Genomic DNA, 20,481 nt, shown 5'->3' on the forward strand with positions numbered 1-20,481 from the left:
ATGAACTCATTGAATGGCGGTGCAGGCTCGAAGGGCCGAATGGCCTACTCCTGTACCTATTTTCTATGTTTCTATGGCCTTGGAGGACAACCTCGAGTTCTGGGCCCAGAAGAGGCCAGTTTCAGAATGCACCATCTCAACCTGGGCTGCAGCTGGCTGGCAACAAGGGCACTGGCAGAAATGCTGTCTTCCTGAGAGAGGACAGCGGGTTGTAGTCAATGGAGCCACTGCCACTCTCCTGGGGCGACGCTTCAAGAATCCTACTAATCTGTTGCAGAACAGATTGCTGAAGTGCTGTGATGCTCTGAAAGCCTCTTTTGTATCCACAGCCACGATGGCAGCAGCCAGAGATTGCATGGTAGCAGTCTGAGCTTCTATTGCAGCACTCAGACTTTTGGTGGAAGCTGAGACACCGGCCGTCAGACTGCATAATGGTTGGTTTCACAGGTGTGCTGATGGAGGTGGCCACCCTTTCCATGTTGGAACAGATGAGCTCCAAGCTCTGCGCTAAGTTGGTTCTGGATTCCATCCTCTTCGACATGGAGCGCAGGCTTCCTGACAGGATTTCCAGTGTACCAAGCATTTGGGTGTGTACACCCATCAGCCTTCTTCTGTAGCCAAGCTCATTGAATTCTTCATCTGAGTCCTCTACAGTAGAACTAGTGTGTGACCTCACCCTCTGGCGAGCTGGCACCTGTGCTATCCTTTCCCCGCCCTGGCTCCTGCACACTTGTGCCAGTTATCCCACAAGATGCAGATCCCTCCTCTATCCGATCCTCTAAAATATAATGTCAGTCTCTGAGCTGGTGGCTGGGACTGAGAGATCGAGACATGATCTTGACTTTCTTCTTCCTCCACTGTCTGGGCAGGTTCCAGTTCTTGAGTATCTGAAATGAAAAAGGACTACAGTTGGGTTGTGGTGAGGGGAAAGTAGTAAGATGCTTACACCCTCTCCAGCTTCTCGGTCAGAAGAATTAAGGGATGAGGGAGTTGGATGAAAGGAATAGGATTAGGTATGCAGCTACCCTCATCAATAGCTTCAGCCCAGTCAGTGGCCACAGCCTCAGCAATGTCCCTTCCCATGATGGCCAGAACTGGCTCCTCCATGGAGGTTAAAACATGCAGGCATGTTTGTACCCCTCCAGTTAATTCCTGCTGCTTCCTGTTGTGCGCCACCTTCTTCTGCAAGAAAGAGGGAAGTGTGTCAGTGAGTGTCGTGCAATGTTTGGGTGATGTGGTTGTCATGGTTCAATAGCTGCCAGTGTGTGCAAGCTGTGAGTAGTGGGTGTGAGACTCATAAAAGTGCTAAATATGTGAGGGTCAGGTAAAGCATATGAATGGTAGGGTTGAGTCCTGATTGATAGAGATTGTGGGTAGATGCGGGTGTAGTGAATTGAGCAGTGAAGGAGGTTAGTGGTGCAGTTGATATGATATGGCATTTGAAGATAAACTTTCTGACCTTGACAGCTCATGTGAGATCATTAAACTTCTTCCTGCTCTGCATCCAGGTTCTTGCAGCTATACTCCTGGCATTGACCTCCACTGCCATCTCTTCGCACTGCCTCCTGAGCATGTGTTTGGAGGGCCAGCCTCCCCACAAGGATAAAGGACATCTCTCCTCCGTTCTACCTCTTCCACCAAGACCTCCAGTGCAGTGTCTGAAAACCTTGGTGCACACTCTCTAACATGGTCAGTTATTGTTGAATCTTCCACAGGACACTTTTGAAAATACTCTCACAACTTCCAACAACCACAATGTGCTTCCCCTTTAAGAGGTGCAGGCTGGTTTTAAGTAGGGTAAGGCATTCGTAATATCAGGGCCCCTGCTGATGCGTGCAGTCAATGTACAGCATGGGGAGTGCTGGCTGCATGCAGCAATCAATTAAAATAGCAGGCAGCATTCGACATGCTGTCTGCCTCGCAGTTAACAGGTGAGGGTTAATCGTGCATCGCGCTCCCCGCACCTGTTTTGTCATCTTGCCCAATTTAACCCCCAACATCTTTAATTGCATTTTGGAGCAGTATTAAAATTCAAGTCTAAAAGTTTAAAAATGACATTGTTCTGCACTCCCATATCCAGTATCCTATTGTACATCTCTTCAGCTGGTACAAAAACGGCAAAATTGCCCTCCTCTATAAGCTCCATTACCGCCTTGAAGATGTGGTAATGGAGCGGCTAGGCCTTACCGATCGGGGACAGATGGATGGGCTGACCCATCCTAAATTGCCCCCAGGCCGGGAGCAGCAGAAACGGGTTTTGTTATGTCTCAAATAAAGCAATGTAACTGAGTACGGTAGATGCGAGTAAGTGTGACCTTAGTCTCTTTATTCTAACTCCAGAGTGTTGGTACAGCATGGGAGACCTGCTTATATACAGTGCTCCCAAGGGATGCTGGGATCCCTTGGCACTCCAACAGATTCGCCCTCTGGTGGCGGTAGAATGCTGGTTACATACATAACAGGTTTCCGCACTGCCCGCAGTCCCGCCCCGATGGGCACGCGGTGACCCCCTTTCTGACCCACGCGGGAAATTGGCCCATGTGGAATTGCCCTACGGGAGCATCGCCACCGGTTGGTGCCACTGACAGCTTTCCCCTGCGGGAAGCTGTGTGTGCCTGGGCGGCACATCCGCCCTTAAAGGGGAGGACATGCTGTCGCGGTCACCATCTTATATTAATTGTCGGCCGACTGCCAGGTCGGCCCGACAATAGTGCCCACGGGTTCGGCCAGGCCACCAACAGGCAGCCCGGCACTCCCTCTTCTGACACGGCCGAAGCCCACCCTGGTGGCCCAATGTTTGCCACTAAAGTGGCTGCAGAATTTACAGCGGCCCTCCCCCTTTAACTGAAGGGGAGGAACGGTGTGATACTGACACGGAGCGATGGCCGCTCCAACCCACCGATACTTCCGCCCCAGTGACGACAGGAACACCTATCCGACCAAATGGATTGGGGCGTTGAAAAATCTTAACGGTAGGTGCGCCCCGTTTGGTGCGGACAGCAATTTCAGCCCCAACATTTTTACATAGAATTTACAGCACAGAAACAGGCCATTCGGCCCAACCAGTCCATCCATGCTAGCGTTTATGTTCCACGCGATCCTCCTCCCATCCTTCCTCATTTAACTATCAGCATAATCCTCTATTCCCTTCTCCATCATATTCTTATCTAGCCTCCCCTTAAATGCATCTAAATTATTTGCCTCAACTGCACCCTGAGGTAACGAGTTCCATATTCTCACCTCTCTCTGGGTAAAGAAGTTTTTTCTGAATTCTCTATTTGATTTCTTGGTGACTATCTTATACTGATGGTCTCCAGTTTTGCTCTTCCCCACGAGTGGAAACACACTCTATCTCTGTCTATTCTATTAAAACCTTTCATAATTTTAAAGACCTCTATTTGGTGACCCCTCAGCTTTCTCTTTTCAAGAGAAAAGAGACACACTCCGTTTATCCTTTCTCAATCGGTATAAACTTGTATTTTTGGTATCATCCTTGTAAATCTTTTTTGTACCTTCTCCAGTGCCTCTATATAGTTTTTATAATATGGCGACCAGAACTACACACAGTACTCCAGGTGTGGTCCAACCAAGGTTTGATAAAAGTTTAGAATAAACTTCTCTACTGTTCAATTCTATTCCTTTAGAAATAAACTTTGCTCAATTGGAAACCTAGGAATTCTTTGGCAAATTAATTTCAGTAATTGCTGGGATATGCACCCACACAGCACATGATACGTACTTTTCCAATATTTGTGTTGTCCAAAGCAGCATCAACTTCATCTAACACAAAGAAAGGGGCAGGCCGGTAGCTGAAACAGACATAAATAATAATTTTTTTAATAGTGTTTTTAACAACTGACATTTCAGGATGGAATGAAGTAAAGTACATGGGATGGAACTTCATTATATAAAACCTGTTTCATTGAAATAATAATTGAGAAGAAAATGTGTAAATAACACAAAGTAATTTCTCCTTAAACATTTTTTCATTATGTAGCAGATCTTGCTTAAATTTATTAAGTAAACCTGCAAGACAGCTTTCATTTTGGATAGCCACTGAACCAAAGTAATATTTATTTGGGATAGAGTTGTGGACAGAGAAGTTGAACAGTGTACTGGTTAAATACTTGAATAACCTTGCATGTGAACCTTGTTGTTAAGATGCACTAAGTCCTCGGTTTCTTTCGTTTTTATTCTGAATTATACAAATCCTGCAGAGTTTTCCCCCAATTTTTGTTACAATTTCTTTCTCAATTAAAAGGGGCAAGTGTGGAATTTCTTGCTCGATTAAAAGGGGTAAGTGTGATGTCAGCAGCAGCAAACATTTAAATTGAAATGAGCATATATCTGCAGAATTTACACTTCAATTGTGTACATACATTTCAATACTATTCACTTGGAAAGATTATGCAAGTGATTTTAAAGTTTAAAGTTGGCGGCCACTATGCCCACCTGATGACGTTGATGAGAACTAATTTTAATATTCAGGGTGAGCTGCCAGCGCCATTCATGCTCCCCCACCCCCCATTTTCACCGACAGTCAGGAATCATCCAATCGGGTAATTGCTTTCCAATTCGTATGGGAAGGCAGTGCACCACAAGGATGGACGTGTTGGGTGATCAATGGCAGTTGTGGTGGGGCAATTGAAGGTAGGAGGTCATGTGATAAAATCTCCAGGAATCTGACCAACCAAAGTTGGAAACCCTAGTCAAGAGAGGAGAGAAATTTGGAAAAGGAAAAAAAGATGCACCTTTTTACGTATATAATATGTAAATGCAGTTATACAAGTTAAGCTGTCAACTGCCTGATAATGTAAGGAAACAATGCAAATGTTTCTAACTATTTTTCTTCCTATTAAAATAATTGGTAATAAATTGGAAAAAAGCTGATGAAAAAGGAACTATGGGAAATAAACTGGAAAAAAAATTACTGACAAAGAAATAGAACAGCATTTAAAATGGTGATCAAGAGATTCCAGGAAAAATATATTCCACTAAAAAGCAAGAACAAACTAGCCAGTAATGACACACCATGGATGAATAAATAAATAGGGACACAATTAAAATTAATAAAGAGGCATACACTAAGTACATACACAACAAAGGAGAGGATGACAACAGGGAATGCGAAAAAGGTAGGAAATAAATCAAAAAACAATTAGGAAGGCAAAGAAAAACTACAAAATTAAATCATCAAGGGATATAGAAAGAAATAGTATTCTAGAGACACAAACAACAAAAGTAAAATCAGGATAGGGATATGGCCCCTGCACAATAAACTGACAGGTAATGACAGTGAAATGGCAGAAAATTAAATAATTACTTTGCCTTGGCAGTTACAGGTTGAGCGTCCAGAATCCAAGGCCGTTCCAGATTTTTAATTTGTTTTCTGACGTCACGAATCTGGAAACACCCGAGCCCAGGTTCGGGTATTTCTGGATTTCAGAACATCAGAAAGCCCGGGGGGGGGGGGGGGGGGGATTCCCACCGAAGAACTGTTCGGACCGTCCGGCCCCGCCCCGTGGAGGTAGTCGTCGGGCAGGCCCCGCCCCGCGGAGGTCGTCGTCGGGTGGGCCCCGACCCGTGGAGGTAGTCGTCGGGCGGGCCCCGCCCCACGGAGGTCATCGTCGGGTGGGCCCCGCCCCGTGGAGGTAGTCGTCGGGCAGGCCCCGCCCCGTGGAGGTCGGTGTCGTTGGACGGAGCCCCCCTCCGAGGAGGTGCTCAGACGGGTCGGTGAGGAGGCCCTGAGGTCGGCAGGGTCATCCGGTCCGGATTCCAGAACATTTTAGGGATTCTGGACGACCCTGCCACGGATCATTCCGGAAGTCTGGATTTTGGACGCTGCACCTGTTCCAGGGAAACTAACATGGTGGATATGATGCAAGAAGAATATAAAGACATTTAAGCTAGAAACTTAGAGAGAATAAAACCCATGAGTTGCATCCATGCATATTAAAAGAAGTCAGGGAAGAGATCACAGAGGCATTCTTTCATACAGATATAAATCATTAGAAAAGGGAATCGTGCCAGAGAACTATCGGACAGCTAATGCGATTCCGAGATATAAAAAGGGAGCTAGAACAAGTTCTCAACTGGGTTTTCAGGGGCACCTAGAGAAGATTTCAGGGGTTCTGCCAGTTGACTTATCCCATCAATAGACAGAGGAGACTGTTGATGTTTATGCCATAAGCATCAGTAGTATATTGAGATGAGTGAAATAGTCTCAGCGATACAAAGACTTGCATGCGCAGTCAATTCAGGTTCTTGCTGTTGGACACAAGTTGTATGGTTAGATAAGTCCCTTTCTGTGTCACTAACTTTTACAGCAGTTTGGTTTTGATCCAGCTCTATTTGCTTCCATGTTCATAAACCACTCACTGCTTTTACATAATAACGTAAGAAATAGGAGCAGGTGTAGGCCTACAGCCCCTCGAGCCTGCTCCGCCATTCAGTAAGATCATGGCTGATCTGATCTTGGCCTCAACTCCACTTTCCTGCCTGTTCCCCATAAGCTTCGACTCAAGCCGTACAGTTCAAGAATCTGTTTATCTCAACCTTGAATATAATGACTCAGCCTCCACAGCTCTCTGGGGAAGAGAATTCCAAAGATTCACGATCCTCAGAGAAGAAAATCCTCCTCATCTCTGTCTTAAATGGGCGACCCTTTATTCTGAAACTATGCCCCCTTGTTCTAGATTCCCCCACAAGGGGAAGCATCCTCTCAACATCTACCCTGTCAAGCCCCCTCAGAATCTTATGTTTCAATAAGATCACCTCTCATTTCAGGAATCAACCTAGTGAACCTTCTCTGAGCAGCCTCCAATGCAAGTATATCCCTCCTTAAATAAGGAGACCAAAACTGTTCTGGGGGTACAGATACACAGATCATTAAAAGTAGTGACACAGATTAATCAGGTCATAAAAAAGCAAACAAAGCACTGGAATTCATTCCTAAAGGGAAATAATTGAAAAGCAGAGGTGATAAACTTGTATAGAACCTTGGTTAGACCACACTTGGAGTACTGCAAACAGTTCTGGTCTCCATTTTATAAAAAGGATATAGAAGCACTGGAGAACGAGCAAAAAAGGTTCAGTAGAATGATAGCAGAACTAAAAGGTTATGCCTATCAGGAAAGATTGAACAGGCTGTGGGTCTTTTCTCTCGAAAAGGACGACTGAGGGGTGACCGGATAGGGGTCTTCAAGATTATGAAAGGATTTGATGGGGTAGACGTAGAGAAGATGTTTCCACTTGTAGGCGAGACCAGAACTCGGGGCCATAAATATACAAGATAGTCACGAATAAATCCAATAAGGAATTCAGGAGAAACCTCATTACCCAGAGAGTGGTTAGAATGTGGAACTCGCTACCAAATCGCATAGATGCAGTCAAGGGGAAGCTACATAAGCACGTGATGGAGAAAGGGGTAGGAAATTATGTTGATGGGGTTAGATGAAGAAGGGCGGGTGGAGGCTCAAGTGCAGCATAAACACCGGCATTGCTCTATTGGACCAAATGGCTTGTTTCTGTGCTGCAAATACTTAGTAAAACTTTGTAAAATCATTGATCTAACCACAAATAGATACTAGAGCAAGTTGTTTTAAGTTACAAATAAATTAGGAAATTATCACTACCTGTGAATAGCAAAAAGCAATGCCAATGCTGCCACAGACTTTTCTCCTCCTGATAAGTTATCCATAGGCATGAATCGTTTCCCTGGAGCCACACAGTTGTAACCAATACCATCCAAGTAAGGCTCTTCTGAGTTCTCTGGACTGAGGAATGCCTAGGAAGTAAAGTAATTATTTTCAACAGTTTCCTGCAATTAAATGCTTAAAGGGGAACTCTCTTGAACTGAAAGTAAAAATGAACAAAATGGTTATCTTATTGAAGTGTCCACAGCCTTATAGACCACTGACAGCAAAACTCTTGTGATTCACATGATCTGAAACCAGAGATGAGGATAGAGCTTGACTTTGAACTTAATCCCAAGTACGAATTACTATTTTTTTTAAATGTCTGCTGTCGAGCTCAGAAGTTTTATTCTTCAAGAGTGTACATTTGGTATTCAACTATTGTGTTTCAGTAAATGTGGGACACACAAATGTAACTAACATTGGGCCCAAATTTCCCCATGAGTTGCACCATTTTTTTGGGTGTAACTTGATTTTTCTGGTGTATCTTTTTAGTTGCAAATATGGCCATTTAATTTGCGCCAGTGTAAGTGAATTAGTTAGGTTTTTTGTTAGGTCATTTTTTTTTCCAAAAGGGGGCGTTCCCAGTCACTAACACCATTTATGTCAATTTGACCAGAAAAAAGCTGTACTAAACTAACTTAGGGCAGCGTATGTGTCCGTTTTTGTCCGCAGAAAGACCTTACTTACAGTTAAGGAACTGCCCCAAGTAACTACATTTAAAGCACCAAACAAAGCACAAAAAGTAATAAGCAATTAATTAACAAATAAAATAGAAGGAACCCTGCCCCTATAGCACCAAGACCAAAGTAATAAGCAATCAATAAATAAAAAAAATAGAAAGAACCCTGCACCTAAAGCATCAAAATCAATCAGTAAATAACAAATAAAAAATAGACGTCCTATCTTAGGGAACACAGCGGGCCACCGATGAGGGAGCCCATTCGGCCAGGGCTAGGGTCGGCATGCTTCAGGCCCCTCCCACACAACCTGCAGCACGTTTGCAGAAATGGCCTGCCAGGAGCTACTGCACATGTGCACAGATTCTAGCATGCATGTGCAGAGGTCCCGGCACTGTTTTCAGCGCCGGGACCTGACTCTGTCCCCAATCCATTGGGCCACGCTGCGCCACGACGGAGGAGGGGCTGGGGAGCGGCCAAAATATGGAGATTTTTTTCTGCAGCTTGGAGGCGGCCAAGAGCAGCGCAGATCGAGTGAGGGCGCCAGAAAGAGAGGTTAGGGAAATCTGGGCCCATTAGTTTTAAATCTTCTGGAAATATGATTCACTGACTTTTTGCTGGTCCAATTTACCAGTTTTGATTATTTCCAATGTTTCATTATCTTTTCTTATTAAATGCCGCCATTTCTTTCTACTTTTTCCTCCACCAGCAGAAAATACAGCAAAATCAAACAAAGCAAATTAGTTCTGATTCTTTACTGCATCAGTCAAATATGAACAATGAAGGTCATAAGGTTAGATACATATTGTGGATTTTTTTCTCAATTACCTTTTGGTCAGGGAGAAATTACATAGCCTTTCATCTGGCTATTAAGTAAGTGAGCAGAGTTTATGAGGGCAAACAGAGTGAATTGCTTTTTTGTTTCATGTTCTCTAACCTTTCCTTACTTGAATCATACGGTTTTACTTGTTACAAAATTTAATGATTTTATGTAGAAATTACAGGCCCAAGTTTCGACCGCCCTGTAGAACGGCGCACCTCCGAGAGGTCCGCTTTTCTAGGACGAAAAGTGCGCCTAATATTTACCTCGGTATTCTCCACGATGATCAGGCCTGCTTTGGACTCGGCGCAGCGCAGCAGAAGCAGCGGGGAGCGGGGCTACAGCTCTGCACTGAAGAGTGCTGGCAACTGCGCGCGTGCGCAGTGGAGTCACGGCAGTATGGAGCGTGTACACAGGGAGATTTAGACCACTTTGTTTGCAGTGCTAAGGAAATAATGTTGGCAGTCTATATAATATACTCCAGCACATAAACTTAATTACTTTGAGCATGCATATATGACATATTTATCGAGCACTCTTTTCAGGAGGCAGGACCCTTTGTCCTTGGGTTAGCGGCCCTGCCAGAACTTACCCCTTTGATGGTCTATGTATCTCAAATAATATCAGCATTTTACACGATGACTAAGTATGCTGCAGGTGAGGTAGGAACTTTTAATTTTTTATTTATTGATTGATTTATTTATCATTTATTATTGATGATGGTTCTTTATTTTTAAAAGTGAAGTATTTAATGCTTTGGAAAATCATCTAACTCGAGATCCCCGCATCTCTGGCTACCTGCGCCTGATTTCTAAAAGTGTCAGCAAGGTTTTTCTGAGCGTACTAAAGTGGATACTTACTCTGGCCTAAGTTAGTTTGGAGTAACTTTTCACTGTCTAAACTTGCTTAAATGGCCAAAACAGGCGTAAGTGGCTGGTAACGCCCCCCCTTTTGAAGAAAAAAAACTGAACTAAAAAGAAACTGAACTGACTGAAACTGGAGCAAACTAAATGTGGAGAATTGCAATTTTTAGGATACTCCAAAAAATCAGGAGCAACTCCTGTCGAAACCTGGGCCCTACATTTCATTTCTTTCCATTAGCATCAAGTGACTGAAACCAGATATTGCATACATTTTTCAAAACAAAGCAGCTGATGGAATAGTTCAAATAGCGAAGCTGTGCTAACCAGATGCACATGAAATATACAGATTTCTTCCTTTCTAAAATGAGCATGACAGGTATCAGTAATTCTGTGTGAAAATGAATACAACTCACTGCCCTGGAGATACCTTGAAGTGTCATTTGCTTGATCTTCATGCAAATGGATACTAATGCTCTAGCCAAACATATCGAGTCATTTACCATCTACGAATGTTTGATATTTAGAAATATATTTATCCTCAACATCCTGATTCTATCCCATTATTAACTGCACAAAATTAAAATAACAGGTTGGTCACTGGTCAGATGGAAGTTTCTTGTCTATTATTTCACAAACATCACATTGTGTTTCCATATGAATAGCTATATAGTTACTGGAAAGTGATGGGGAAGTAAGCAAACAGGTCAGGTAGAATTCTCCTTTTATTTGCCAGTTCCCCATAGGATACAAATTAAACTTTATTTTTGTTCAAATAGATTTTGAACAAGCCATTGAAGATTCATAGCTCCAACTAGTGGAACCACTGTTCAATGAGGTATGGTGTATGTCTATGTTCTGACAAGTTGTGCTGCCTACTATGTCGCTCCTGAGGAGCTCATAAAAAATAGGAGCATCTGGCCAATCGAGCCGGCTTCGCCATTCAAGAAGATCATGGCTGATCTGATCTTGGCCTCAACTCCACTTTCCTACCCGCTCCCCAAAACCCTTGACTCCCTTATCATTCAAAAATGTGTATCACCACCTTAAATATATTCAATGACCCAGCCTCCACAACTCTGAGGTAGAGGATTCCAAAGATTCACGACCCTCAGAAGAAATTCCTCCTCATCTCAGTTTTAAATAAGTGACCCCTTATTCTGAAACCCTGTCCCCTAGTTCTAGATACCCCCCATGAGGAGAAACATCCTCTCTCCATCTATCTTGTTTAGCCCCCTCAGAATCTTACACGTTTCAATAAGATCATCTCTCATTCTTCTAAACTCCAATGAGTATAGGCCCAACCTTTCTTCATAAGACAACCCTTCATCTCAGGAATCAACCTAGTGAACCTTCTCTGAACTGTCTCCAATGCAAGTATATCCCTCCTTAAAAAAGGAATCCAAAACTGTACGCAGTACTCCAGGTGTGGTCTCACCAACATCCTGTACAGTTGTAGCAAGACTTCCCTACTTTGATACTCCATCCTCCTTGCAATATAGGCCAACATCCCATTTGCCTTCCTAATTACTTGCTGTACCTGCATGCTAACTTTGCGTTTCATGTACAAGGACCCCCAGATCCCTCTGTATTGCAGCATTTTGTAGTCTCTCTCCATTTAAATAATAATTTGCCTTTTTACTTTTCCTACCCAAGTGGGTAACCTCACATTTTCCCACATTATACTCCATTTGCCAAATTTTTGCCCATGCACTTAACCTATCTATATCTCTTTGCAGATTCTGTGTGTCTTCTTCACAACTTGTTTTCCCACCCATCTTTGTACCATCAGCAAATTTGGCTATATTACACTCTGTCCCTTCATCCAAGTCACTAATATAGATTGTAAATAGTGGAGGCCTCAGCACTGACCTCTACGGCACCCCACTAGTTACAGTTTATCAACCTGAAAATGACCCATTTATCTTGACTCTGTTTTCTGTGAGTTAGCCAATCCTCTATCCATGTTAATATATTACCCCCAACTCCGTGAGCTCTTATGTTGTGCAATAACATTTATGTGGCACCTTATCAAATGCCTTCTGGAAATTCAAATACACATCTATTGGTTCCTCTTTATCCACCCTGCTCGTTATATCCTCAAAGAACTCTAGCAAATTTGTCAAACATGATTTCCGTTTCATAAAACCATGCTGATTCTGCTTGACTGTATATGGATTTTCTAATAATAATGACAGATGTTAGGCTAACTGGTCTATTGTTTCCTGCTTTCTGTCTCCCTCCTTTCTTGAATAGGGGCGTTACATTTGCAGTTTTCCAATCCGTTAGGACCTCTCCAGAATCCAGGGAATTTTGGTAGATTACAACCAATGCATCCACTATTTCTGCAGCCACTTTTAAGACCGAGCATGCAGGCCGTCAGGTCCAGGGGACTTGTCCACCTTTCGTCCTATTAGTTTGCCTCCAGTTATAGTTTTAAGACCCCCCCACTCCCCGCTCCCTATAGCCCCTTGATTATCTATTATTATTGGGATGCTTTTAGTGTCTTCTACCGTGAAGACTGATACAAAATATTTGTTCAAAGTTTCTGCCATTTCCCTGTTTCCGATTATTAATTCCACAGTCTAAACCTCTAAGGAACCAAAGTTTACTTTAGCTACTCTCTTCCTTTTTATATACCTGTAGGACCTCTTGCGGTCTGTTTTTATATTTCTTGCTAGTTTACTCTCATAATCTATCTTCTCTCTCATTATTTTTTTAGTCATCCTTTGCTGGTTTCTAAAAATTTACCAATCCTCTGCCCGATCACTAATCTTCACAACATTGTGTGCCTTTGTTTTCAATTTGATACCATCCTTAATTTCCTTAGTTAGCCACAGACTGTTCAACCTTTTCTTTCTTTCTTTCTCACTGGAATATATCTTTGCTGAGAGTTATGAAATATCTCCTTAAATGTCTGCCACTCCTTATCCACCGTCTTACCCTTTAATCTTTTTTCCTAGTCCACTTTACCCAACACTGTCTTCATACGTTTGTAATTGCCTTTATTTAAGTTCAGGACACTAGTTTGAGATCTGAGTTTCTCACTCTCAAACTGAATTTGAAATTCTAACATGGTATGATCACTCTTCCCTAGAGGATCTTTTACTATGAGATCATTTATTAATCCTATCTCATTACACATTACCAGATCTAAAATAGCCTGCTCCCTGGTTGGTTCCACAACATATTGTTCTAAGAAACCGTCCCAATTACACTCATCCTCACGGCTACCTTTGCCATTTGTCCAATCTATATGAAGGTTGTTATTGCAGTACCTTTCTTACAAGCCTCCATTATTTCCTTATTTATACTCTGTTAGGGGACATATAGACTACTCCCACCAGTGACTTATTTCCCTTATTATTTCTTATCTCCACCCAAACTGATTCTACATCTTGATCTTCCGAGCCAGTATCATTTCTCACTATGGCACTGATCTCATCCTTTATTAACAGAGCGATCCCACCTCCTTTTCCTTTGTGCCTATCCTTCCAAAATATCAAATACTCTGAATATTCAGTTCCCAGCCTTGGTCACCTTGCAACCACATCTCTAACGGCTATCAGATCATACCCATTTATTTCTATTTGTGCTGTCAACTCATCTATCTTGTTACAAATGTTGCGTGCACTCAGATAAAAGAGCTTTTAATTTGGTCTTTTTACCATTTTTCCCTACTCTGACTCTACTTTCTGATACACTCTTATTCATACACTCTGGCCCTTCCTGTTACATCTGGTTATCATTACCCTCATCACTACCCTGCATTATTGCCTTCTCCTTTCTCTTTGATTTTTTAAATTTCCCCTCACCTGAACCCTCCCCCCCACTATTTAGTTTAAAGCCTTATCTACAGCCTTAGTTATTCGATTCGCCAGGACAGTGGTCCCAGCATGGTTCAAATGAAGCCCGTCCCAACGGAACAGCTCCCTCTTTCATAAGAACATAAGAATTAGGAACAGTATTAGGCCATCTAGCCCCTCGAGCCTGCTCCACCATTCAACAAGATCATGGCTGATCTGGCCGTGGACTCAGCTCCACTTACCCGCCCGCTCCCCATAACCCTTAATTCCCTTATTGGTTAAAAATCTATCTGTGACTTGAATACATTCAATGAGCCTCAACTGCTTCCTTGGGCAGAGAATTCCACAGATTCACAACCCTCTGGGAGAAGAAATTCCTTCTCAACTCGGTTTTAAATGGGCTCCCCCGTATTTTGAGGCTGTGCCCCCTAGTTCTAGTCTCCCCGACCAGTGGAAACAATCTCTCTGCCTCTATCTTGTCTATCCCTTTCATTATTTTAAATGTTTCTCTAAGATCACCCCTCATCCTTCTGAACTCCAACGAGTGAAGACCCAGTCTACTCAATCTATCATCATAAGGTAACCCCCTCATCTCCGGAATCAGCCTCGTGAATCGTCTCTGTACCCCCTCCAAAGCCGGTATATCCTTCCTTAAGTAAGGTGACCAAGACTGCACGCAGTACTCCAGGTGCGGCCTCACCAATACCCTGTACAGTTGCAGAAGGACCTCCCTGTTTTTGTACTCCATCCCTCTCGCAATGAAGGCCAACATTCCATTCGCCTTCCTGATTACCTGCTGCACCTGCAAACTTCATGCACAAGGACCCCCAGGTCCCTCTGCACCGCAGCATGTTGTAATTTCTCCCCATTCAAATAATATTCCCTTTTACTGTTTTTTTTTCCCCAAGGTGGATGACCTCACACTTTCCGACATTGTATTCCATCTGCCAAACCTTAGCCCATTCGCTTAACCTATCTAAATCTCTTTGCAGCCTTTCTGTGTCCTCACAGATTCGTACGGATCCATCAGGCTTCATGATGGGGACGATGGGACTTGCCCAGTCGCTAAATTCCACGTGTGAGATAATGCCTTCCCGCAGAAGCCGGTCCAGTTCGTGTTAAATCTTTTCCCTCATCACGTAAGGCACAGCTCTGGCCTTGTGATGGACCGGTCTGGCATCCTGTGTGATGTAGATTTTAACTTTAGCCCCTTTGAAGGTGCCCACACCTGGCTGAAAGAGATGTTCAAAACGACTTAGAACTGTTGAGCAAGAGGTCCGTTCCTCTGACGACATGGCGTGAACATCATCCCATTTCCAATTTAGTTTTGCCAGCCAGCTTCTCCCCAACAGTGCTGGGAGATCTCCGGCGACAATCCACTGGGGAAGTCGACTCACCGTCCCTTTATGTGTGACTGAGAGCATGGCGCTGCCAAGGACTGAGACGATTTCTTTGGTATAGGTCCTTAGTTTGGTGTCGATCCTTGAGAGTTTTGGTCTGTTGCTTTTGTGCGGCCACAGCTGTTCAAATTTTGGACGCTAATGAGAGATTGACTGGCTCCAGTGTCCAGTTCCATGTTGACGCGTATCCCGTTGAGTAGGACCCTCCATCATTATTGGAGGCATCTTGTTGTAAGAACAGTGGACATTGATCGTGTTGACCCGCTGTACCCGGCGTCCCGGGCACTGTCCCCACCGTCTTCTGGTCCGCTTTCCGACCCTTCCAATTCATATACCAGCCGAGCTGCTGTTTTTCTGCACATGCGAGCCAGATGCCCTGTATAGTTGCAGTTTCTGCAAACAGCATGCTGAAATCGACACCCCCTTGTTGAGTGCCTTCCCCCACATCTCCAGCACAGACCGCTTCCATTGTTTCCAAAGGATGAGCTGTGTCTGGCTGATCTCTCTTCAGCTTCTCTCAGTCTGTAGTTGATTGCTCGCATTGTGGGTTGATGAGGTGTGAACGGCCATTCCTGTGGCCCTTGATGGTTTCTGGCACCACTGCCTGCTGTTGAACACCTGCTCTCCTGCCTTTGCCTGTGTGTGGGGGTAGCGGCTCGTTTCACGCTGTGAACCCCTTGTTCTGATGTTTCGTTAGTTGTCGTACTCGCAGTATAGATCAACCTCGTTTCTTCTTCTCCTGCCAAGAATGTCAGTGCGACCAGTGCTGCTGCCTCTAGGGTCAAGTTCTTGGTCTCTATAAGCTTTCGGAATATGCCTGCGTGACCTATTCCCTCAATAAAAAAGTCTCTCAGTGCTTCTCTCCTTAGTTCATCGGAGAACTCACATAAACTAGCCAGCCTCCGAAGTTCCGCCACAAAGTCGGGTATGCTCTGGCCCACACAGCGTCTGTAGTTGTAGAACTCGTGTCTGGCCAGGTTTAGGTTGCTCGCTGGCTTCAGGTGGTCTCTCACCAGTGTGCTTAACTCCTCAAACGACTTGCTTGCTGGTTTCTCGGGTTCCAGCAGGTCCTTCATTAAGGCATATGTTTTCGAGTCACAGCCGGTCAAGAGATGGGCTCTTCTCCCAATTGTCTCCAGCATTGTATTTCTCATCTGTGCCGTTGGTAGCCATTCTGTGGATTCTGTGATCCCGTAACTCGTCGCCACTGTAAAGTCCTGACCCTGCAGTACAGACTTACACGAGGCACATGCTGAAGTCAAGGTCACTCTGGACCTGCACCTTTATTTCACAGCTCTCGAGTGCCACACTTGCCTGAGACCTGCCTTTATATACCTGTGTGGTACATGTATGCAGTGTCTCCTGCAAGTGCATCCATGGTGGTAAAGTATGCTTGTGGTTACAGGTCATATCTAGTTACAGTCATGTATAGCATGGTAAGATACAGTTATATACAGTAGTGTGAGATACATGACAAGATTGAACCTCTCAAATCCGGCACTCTCTGGTCCGGCAGCCTCCCTGGTCCGGCAGTATTTGCAGCGAGGGGTCGCGACCCGCACTGTGTCCTGTGAGCGGGTGGGCAGCCCTCGGGCCCAGTGACATCGTTGCTGCCCCTCCCAACAACACCCGCCCCGAGCTGTCACTTAACTTTTTGATGTTGGACTTGGAGGCCGGATAGAAATCCTATTTATACATGAAATTGATGGACGATTTCCCCATGTCCACGGGAACCAACCATCACGCCTAAAACTGGGGCTGGGATCAGGAGGAGCCGCGGGTTCCCATAGGGACAGAACGAGGCACTACAGAGCGGGCAAGAGCACTGCCGGGTCAGAGAGGAGGTGAGGGGTCGACAGGGTGTCAGGTTTAGGGGAACTTAGTGTTTATTTAAACCGGGTACTGCTGACAACGACCCAGTGTTGTCAGACCTCTGTGATGGAATCAGCCACCTCCACTACCAAAACTAAAAAAACAAACGCTGGCATAGAGCACCCGGAGAAGCCGCCGTATTCCTACATAGCCCTGATTATGGTGGCTATCCAGAGCTCTCCCACCAAGCGAGATCTACAAGTTCCTCCGAGCTGCTTCCCTTTTTCCGAGGCTCCTACCAAGGCTGGAGGACATTTGCCAATCAACGTTGACTGGATGGGTTTACCGGGACATTCTGCCTCTCGACCAACAATGGTCACTATATGGGAAGCTGTACAGGATCTTCAGTCAGAGACTACACCAACCACGCCCGCGTCTCCCTTGCTCACCGGCGGTGGGGTGATGGAGCCGCACTCCACATATACTACCTCGGCTTCAGCATGGGCTCCTTCAGCCTCCGTGCTGAACAATGGGGCTCCTTGTATCAAACAGCAGCCCCTCTTGCCGTGCAACCCGTTGGCGAATCTCACTTCCAACCTGCAAGCACATTCCCTAAATGAGGCCTATTTACATCAAAATAGCCACAACGCGGCCGATATATAAGGTACGGAGCCCATGGTACTACAGTTACAGATTAGCAAAAATAGCTTTTGTAGGAAGCAATTCTAAAACTTTGCTGACAGTGTGATTTTTAAAGCTGGGGTCTGGGGTCGGCGTGACCTCCCATAGTCCGACAAATTGTCTTGTCCTGCACAGGCCAGGTCCCAAGGGTGCCAGATTAGACAGGTTCAATCTGTACCACATCACAGACTTTAGAAACATTGAAGCCCATGGGAGTAATGGGGCAGCGGCTGTGTGGATACAAAATTGGCTAAGGGACAGAAAACAGAGAGTAGTGGTGAATGGTCGGTTTTCAGACTGGAGATAAGTCTGTCCCCATGGTCAGTGTTGGGACCACTGCTCTTTTTCATATATATTAGTGCCCTGGATTTGAGTATACCGGGCATAATTTCAAAGTTTCCAGATGACACAAAACATGGAAATGCAGCAAATAGTAAGAAGGATAATAACAGAACTCAGCAGGACATATACAGACTGGTGAAATGGGTAGACACATGGCAGATGAAATTTAACGCAGAGAACTGTTTTTCTATTCGTTCCAGGATGTGGGCATCGCTGGCAAGGCCAGAATTTATTGTCCATCCCTAATTGCCCTTGAGAAGGTGGTGGTGAGTGGCCTTCTTGAACTGCTGCAGTCCTTGTAGTGAAGGAACTCACACAGTGCTGTTGGGGAGGGAGTTTCAGGATTTTGACCCAGCAACAATGAAGGAACAGCGATATATTTCCAAGTCAGGATGATGTGTAACTTGGAGGGGAACTTGCAGGTGATGGTGCTCCGATGCACCTGCTGCCCTTGTCCTTCTAGGTGGTAAAGATCACGGATTTGGGAGGGGTTGCTGAAGAAACCTTGACGAGTTACTGCAGTGCATCTTGTAGATTGTACACACTGCAGCTACAGTGCACCGTTGGTGGAGGGAGTGAGTGTTGAAGGTGATGGATGGGGTGCCAATCAAGCGGGCTGCTTTGTCCTAGATGGTGTTGAGCTACTTGACTGTTGTTAGGTTGGAGAATTGTGTCCAATTCTGGGAAGGATGTCAAGGCCTGAGAGAGGATTTACTAGAATGGTACCAGGGATGAAAGCCTTTAGTTACGTGGAGAGACTAGATACATCGGGGTTGTTCCCCTTACAGCATAGAAGGTTAAGGGAAGATTTGATAGAGGTGTTCAAAATCATGAAGAGTGTTGATAGAGTAAATAAAGAGAAACTGTTTCCAGTGGCAGAAGAATCGGTAACCAGAAGACACAGATTTAAGATATTTGGCAGAAGAACCAGAGGCAACATGAGGGAAAAAAAGATTACATAACGAGTTGTTATGATCTGGAATGCACTGCCTCGAAGGGTGGTGGAAGCAAATTCAATAATAACTTTCAAAAGGGAACTGGATAAATAATTGAAGTGGAAAAATTGGCAGGGTTATGGGGAAAGAGCAGGGGAATGGGACTAAGTGGATAGCTCTTTCAAAGAGCCGGCACAGGCGCGATGGGCCGAATGTCCTCCTTCTGTACTTTATCGTTCTATAATTCTAAGTTAAAATTCATTAGTAAATCTTACTTGAAGACAGATTCTTGTATTAATTAATAGAATTGAAAGAAGTGATTTTGCAAGACAATGAATAATCAAACTTATTTAGTATGAAAAAAACACTGTAAATCACAAAATAATAATGTTTACACGTAGACACAATATGCTGTATTTGTAGTTTGTATCAAATGTCCCATCAATAACTTTCAACATTTAAAAAATAATTTTAAAGTATTACCAAAATGAGAAAATTAAGGTGCTGTGCTTTAACTAAATGATTTGCTGGCTGTTTTTGGAGTAGTTTGGTTATTCACAACAAAATGTCTGATGGTGATGTGATAACTTGCACAAAACATACCTGCTAATATTTGATAATTTCTTTCTTCCAACTTCATCAAGTTCCTTTTGTGCATCTTTGGCTTGTGTCTTTTTAAGGAACAGCCTGTTATTGAGATCCCGCTGTACCACCAAGACTTCATCAACAATTCTCATTAACTGCATCTCCTCCTTCTTCAACTTCACTTTCCCAGTACTGGTGTCAGTGCCCCATGAATCGAAACCCATTTCTCCCACACCAATCTCTGAGCCATGCATTCATCTCTCAGATCTTATTTACCTTATGCCAATTTTCTCGTGGCTCAATTAGTAATCCAGAGATTATTACTGTCGTGGTTCTGCCTTTTAATTTAGTCCCGAGCTGCTCATACTCCCTCAGCAGAACCTCTTTCTTTGTCCTACCTATGTCGTTGGTACCTACATGGACCAGAACAACTGATTCTTTCTCCTCGCACTCCAAGTTCCTCTCCAGCCCAGAGGAGATGTCCTTAACCCTGGCATCGGGCAGGCCTTTGGGACTCACGCTCTCGGCTGCAGAGAAGAGTATCTATCCCCCGAACTATACTCTCCTCTACCACAACTAATTTATTTTTACTCCCCCAACTTGAATGGTCCCCTGTACCACGATGCTGTGGTCAGTTTGCTCCTCCTCCCTGCAGTCCATGCTCCTGTCCACACAGTGAGTAAGAACCTCGTACCTGTTGGACAAGTACAAGGGCTGAAACTCCTCCAATGCTACCTTCTGGATCCCCACACCTGTCTCACACCCTCCTGTCCATGACCACAGACCAAATTTGAAGTATTTAGCCTAAGGGGTGTGACTGCCTTCTGGAACACAGGGTTGAAGTAACTCTCCCCTTCCCTGATGTA

At 44.4% G+C, this 20,481-nt stretch overlaps 1 protein-coding gene across 2 annotated transcripts in view; it reads right to left on the reverse strand.

The window, feature by feature from the left end:
• LOC139280811 (structural maintenance of chromosomes protein 1B-like) overlaps positions 1 to 20,481 on the reverse strand; it is a 171,929-nt gene that overhangs the window by 18,268 nt on the left and 133,180 nt on the right. Inside the window, exons 22-23 of one of the 2 annotated variants that reach the window (XM_070900530.1) lie at positions 7,635 to 7,786; positions 3,740 to 3,809 (exon numbers count right to left, since the gene is read on the reverse strand). In XM_070900530.1, coding sequence (XP_070756631.1) covers positions 3,740 to 3,809; positions 7,635 to 7,786 — 222 coding nt within the window. The remainder of the gene's footprint in view (positions 1 to 3,739; positions 3,810 to 7,634; positions 7,787 to 20,481) is intronic. The other variant, XR_011596769.1, reaches the window with a different exon arrangement.

This window comes from Pristiophorus japonicus, chromosome 15 (genome assembly GCF_044704955.1).
Source record: "Pristiophorus japonicus isolate sPriJap1 chromosome 15, sPriJap1.hap1, whole genome shotgun sequence".
NCBI lineage: Eukaryota > Metazoa > Chordata > Chondrichthyes > Pristiophoridae > Pristiophorus > Pristiophorus japonicus.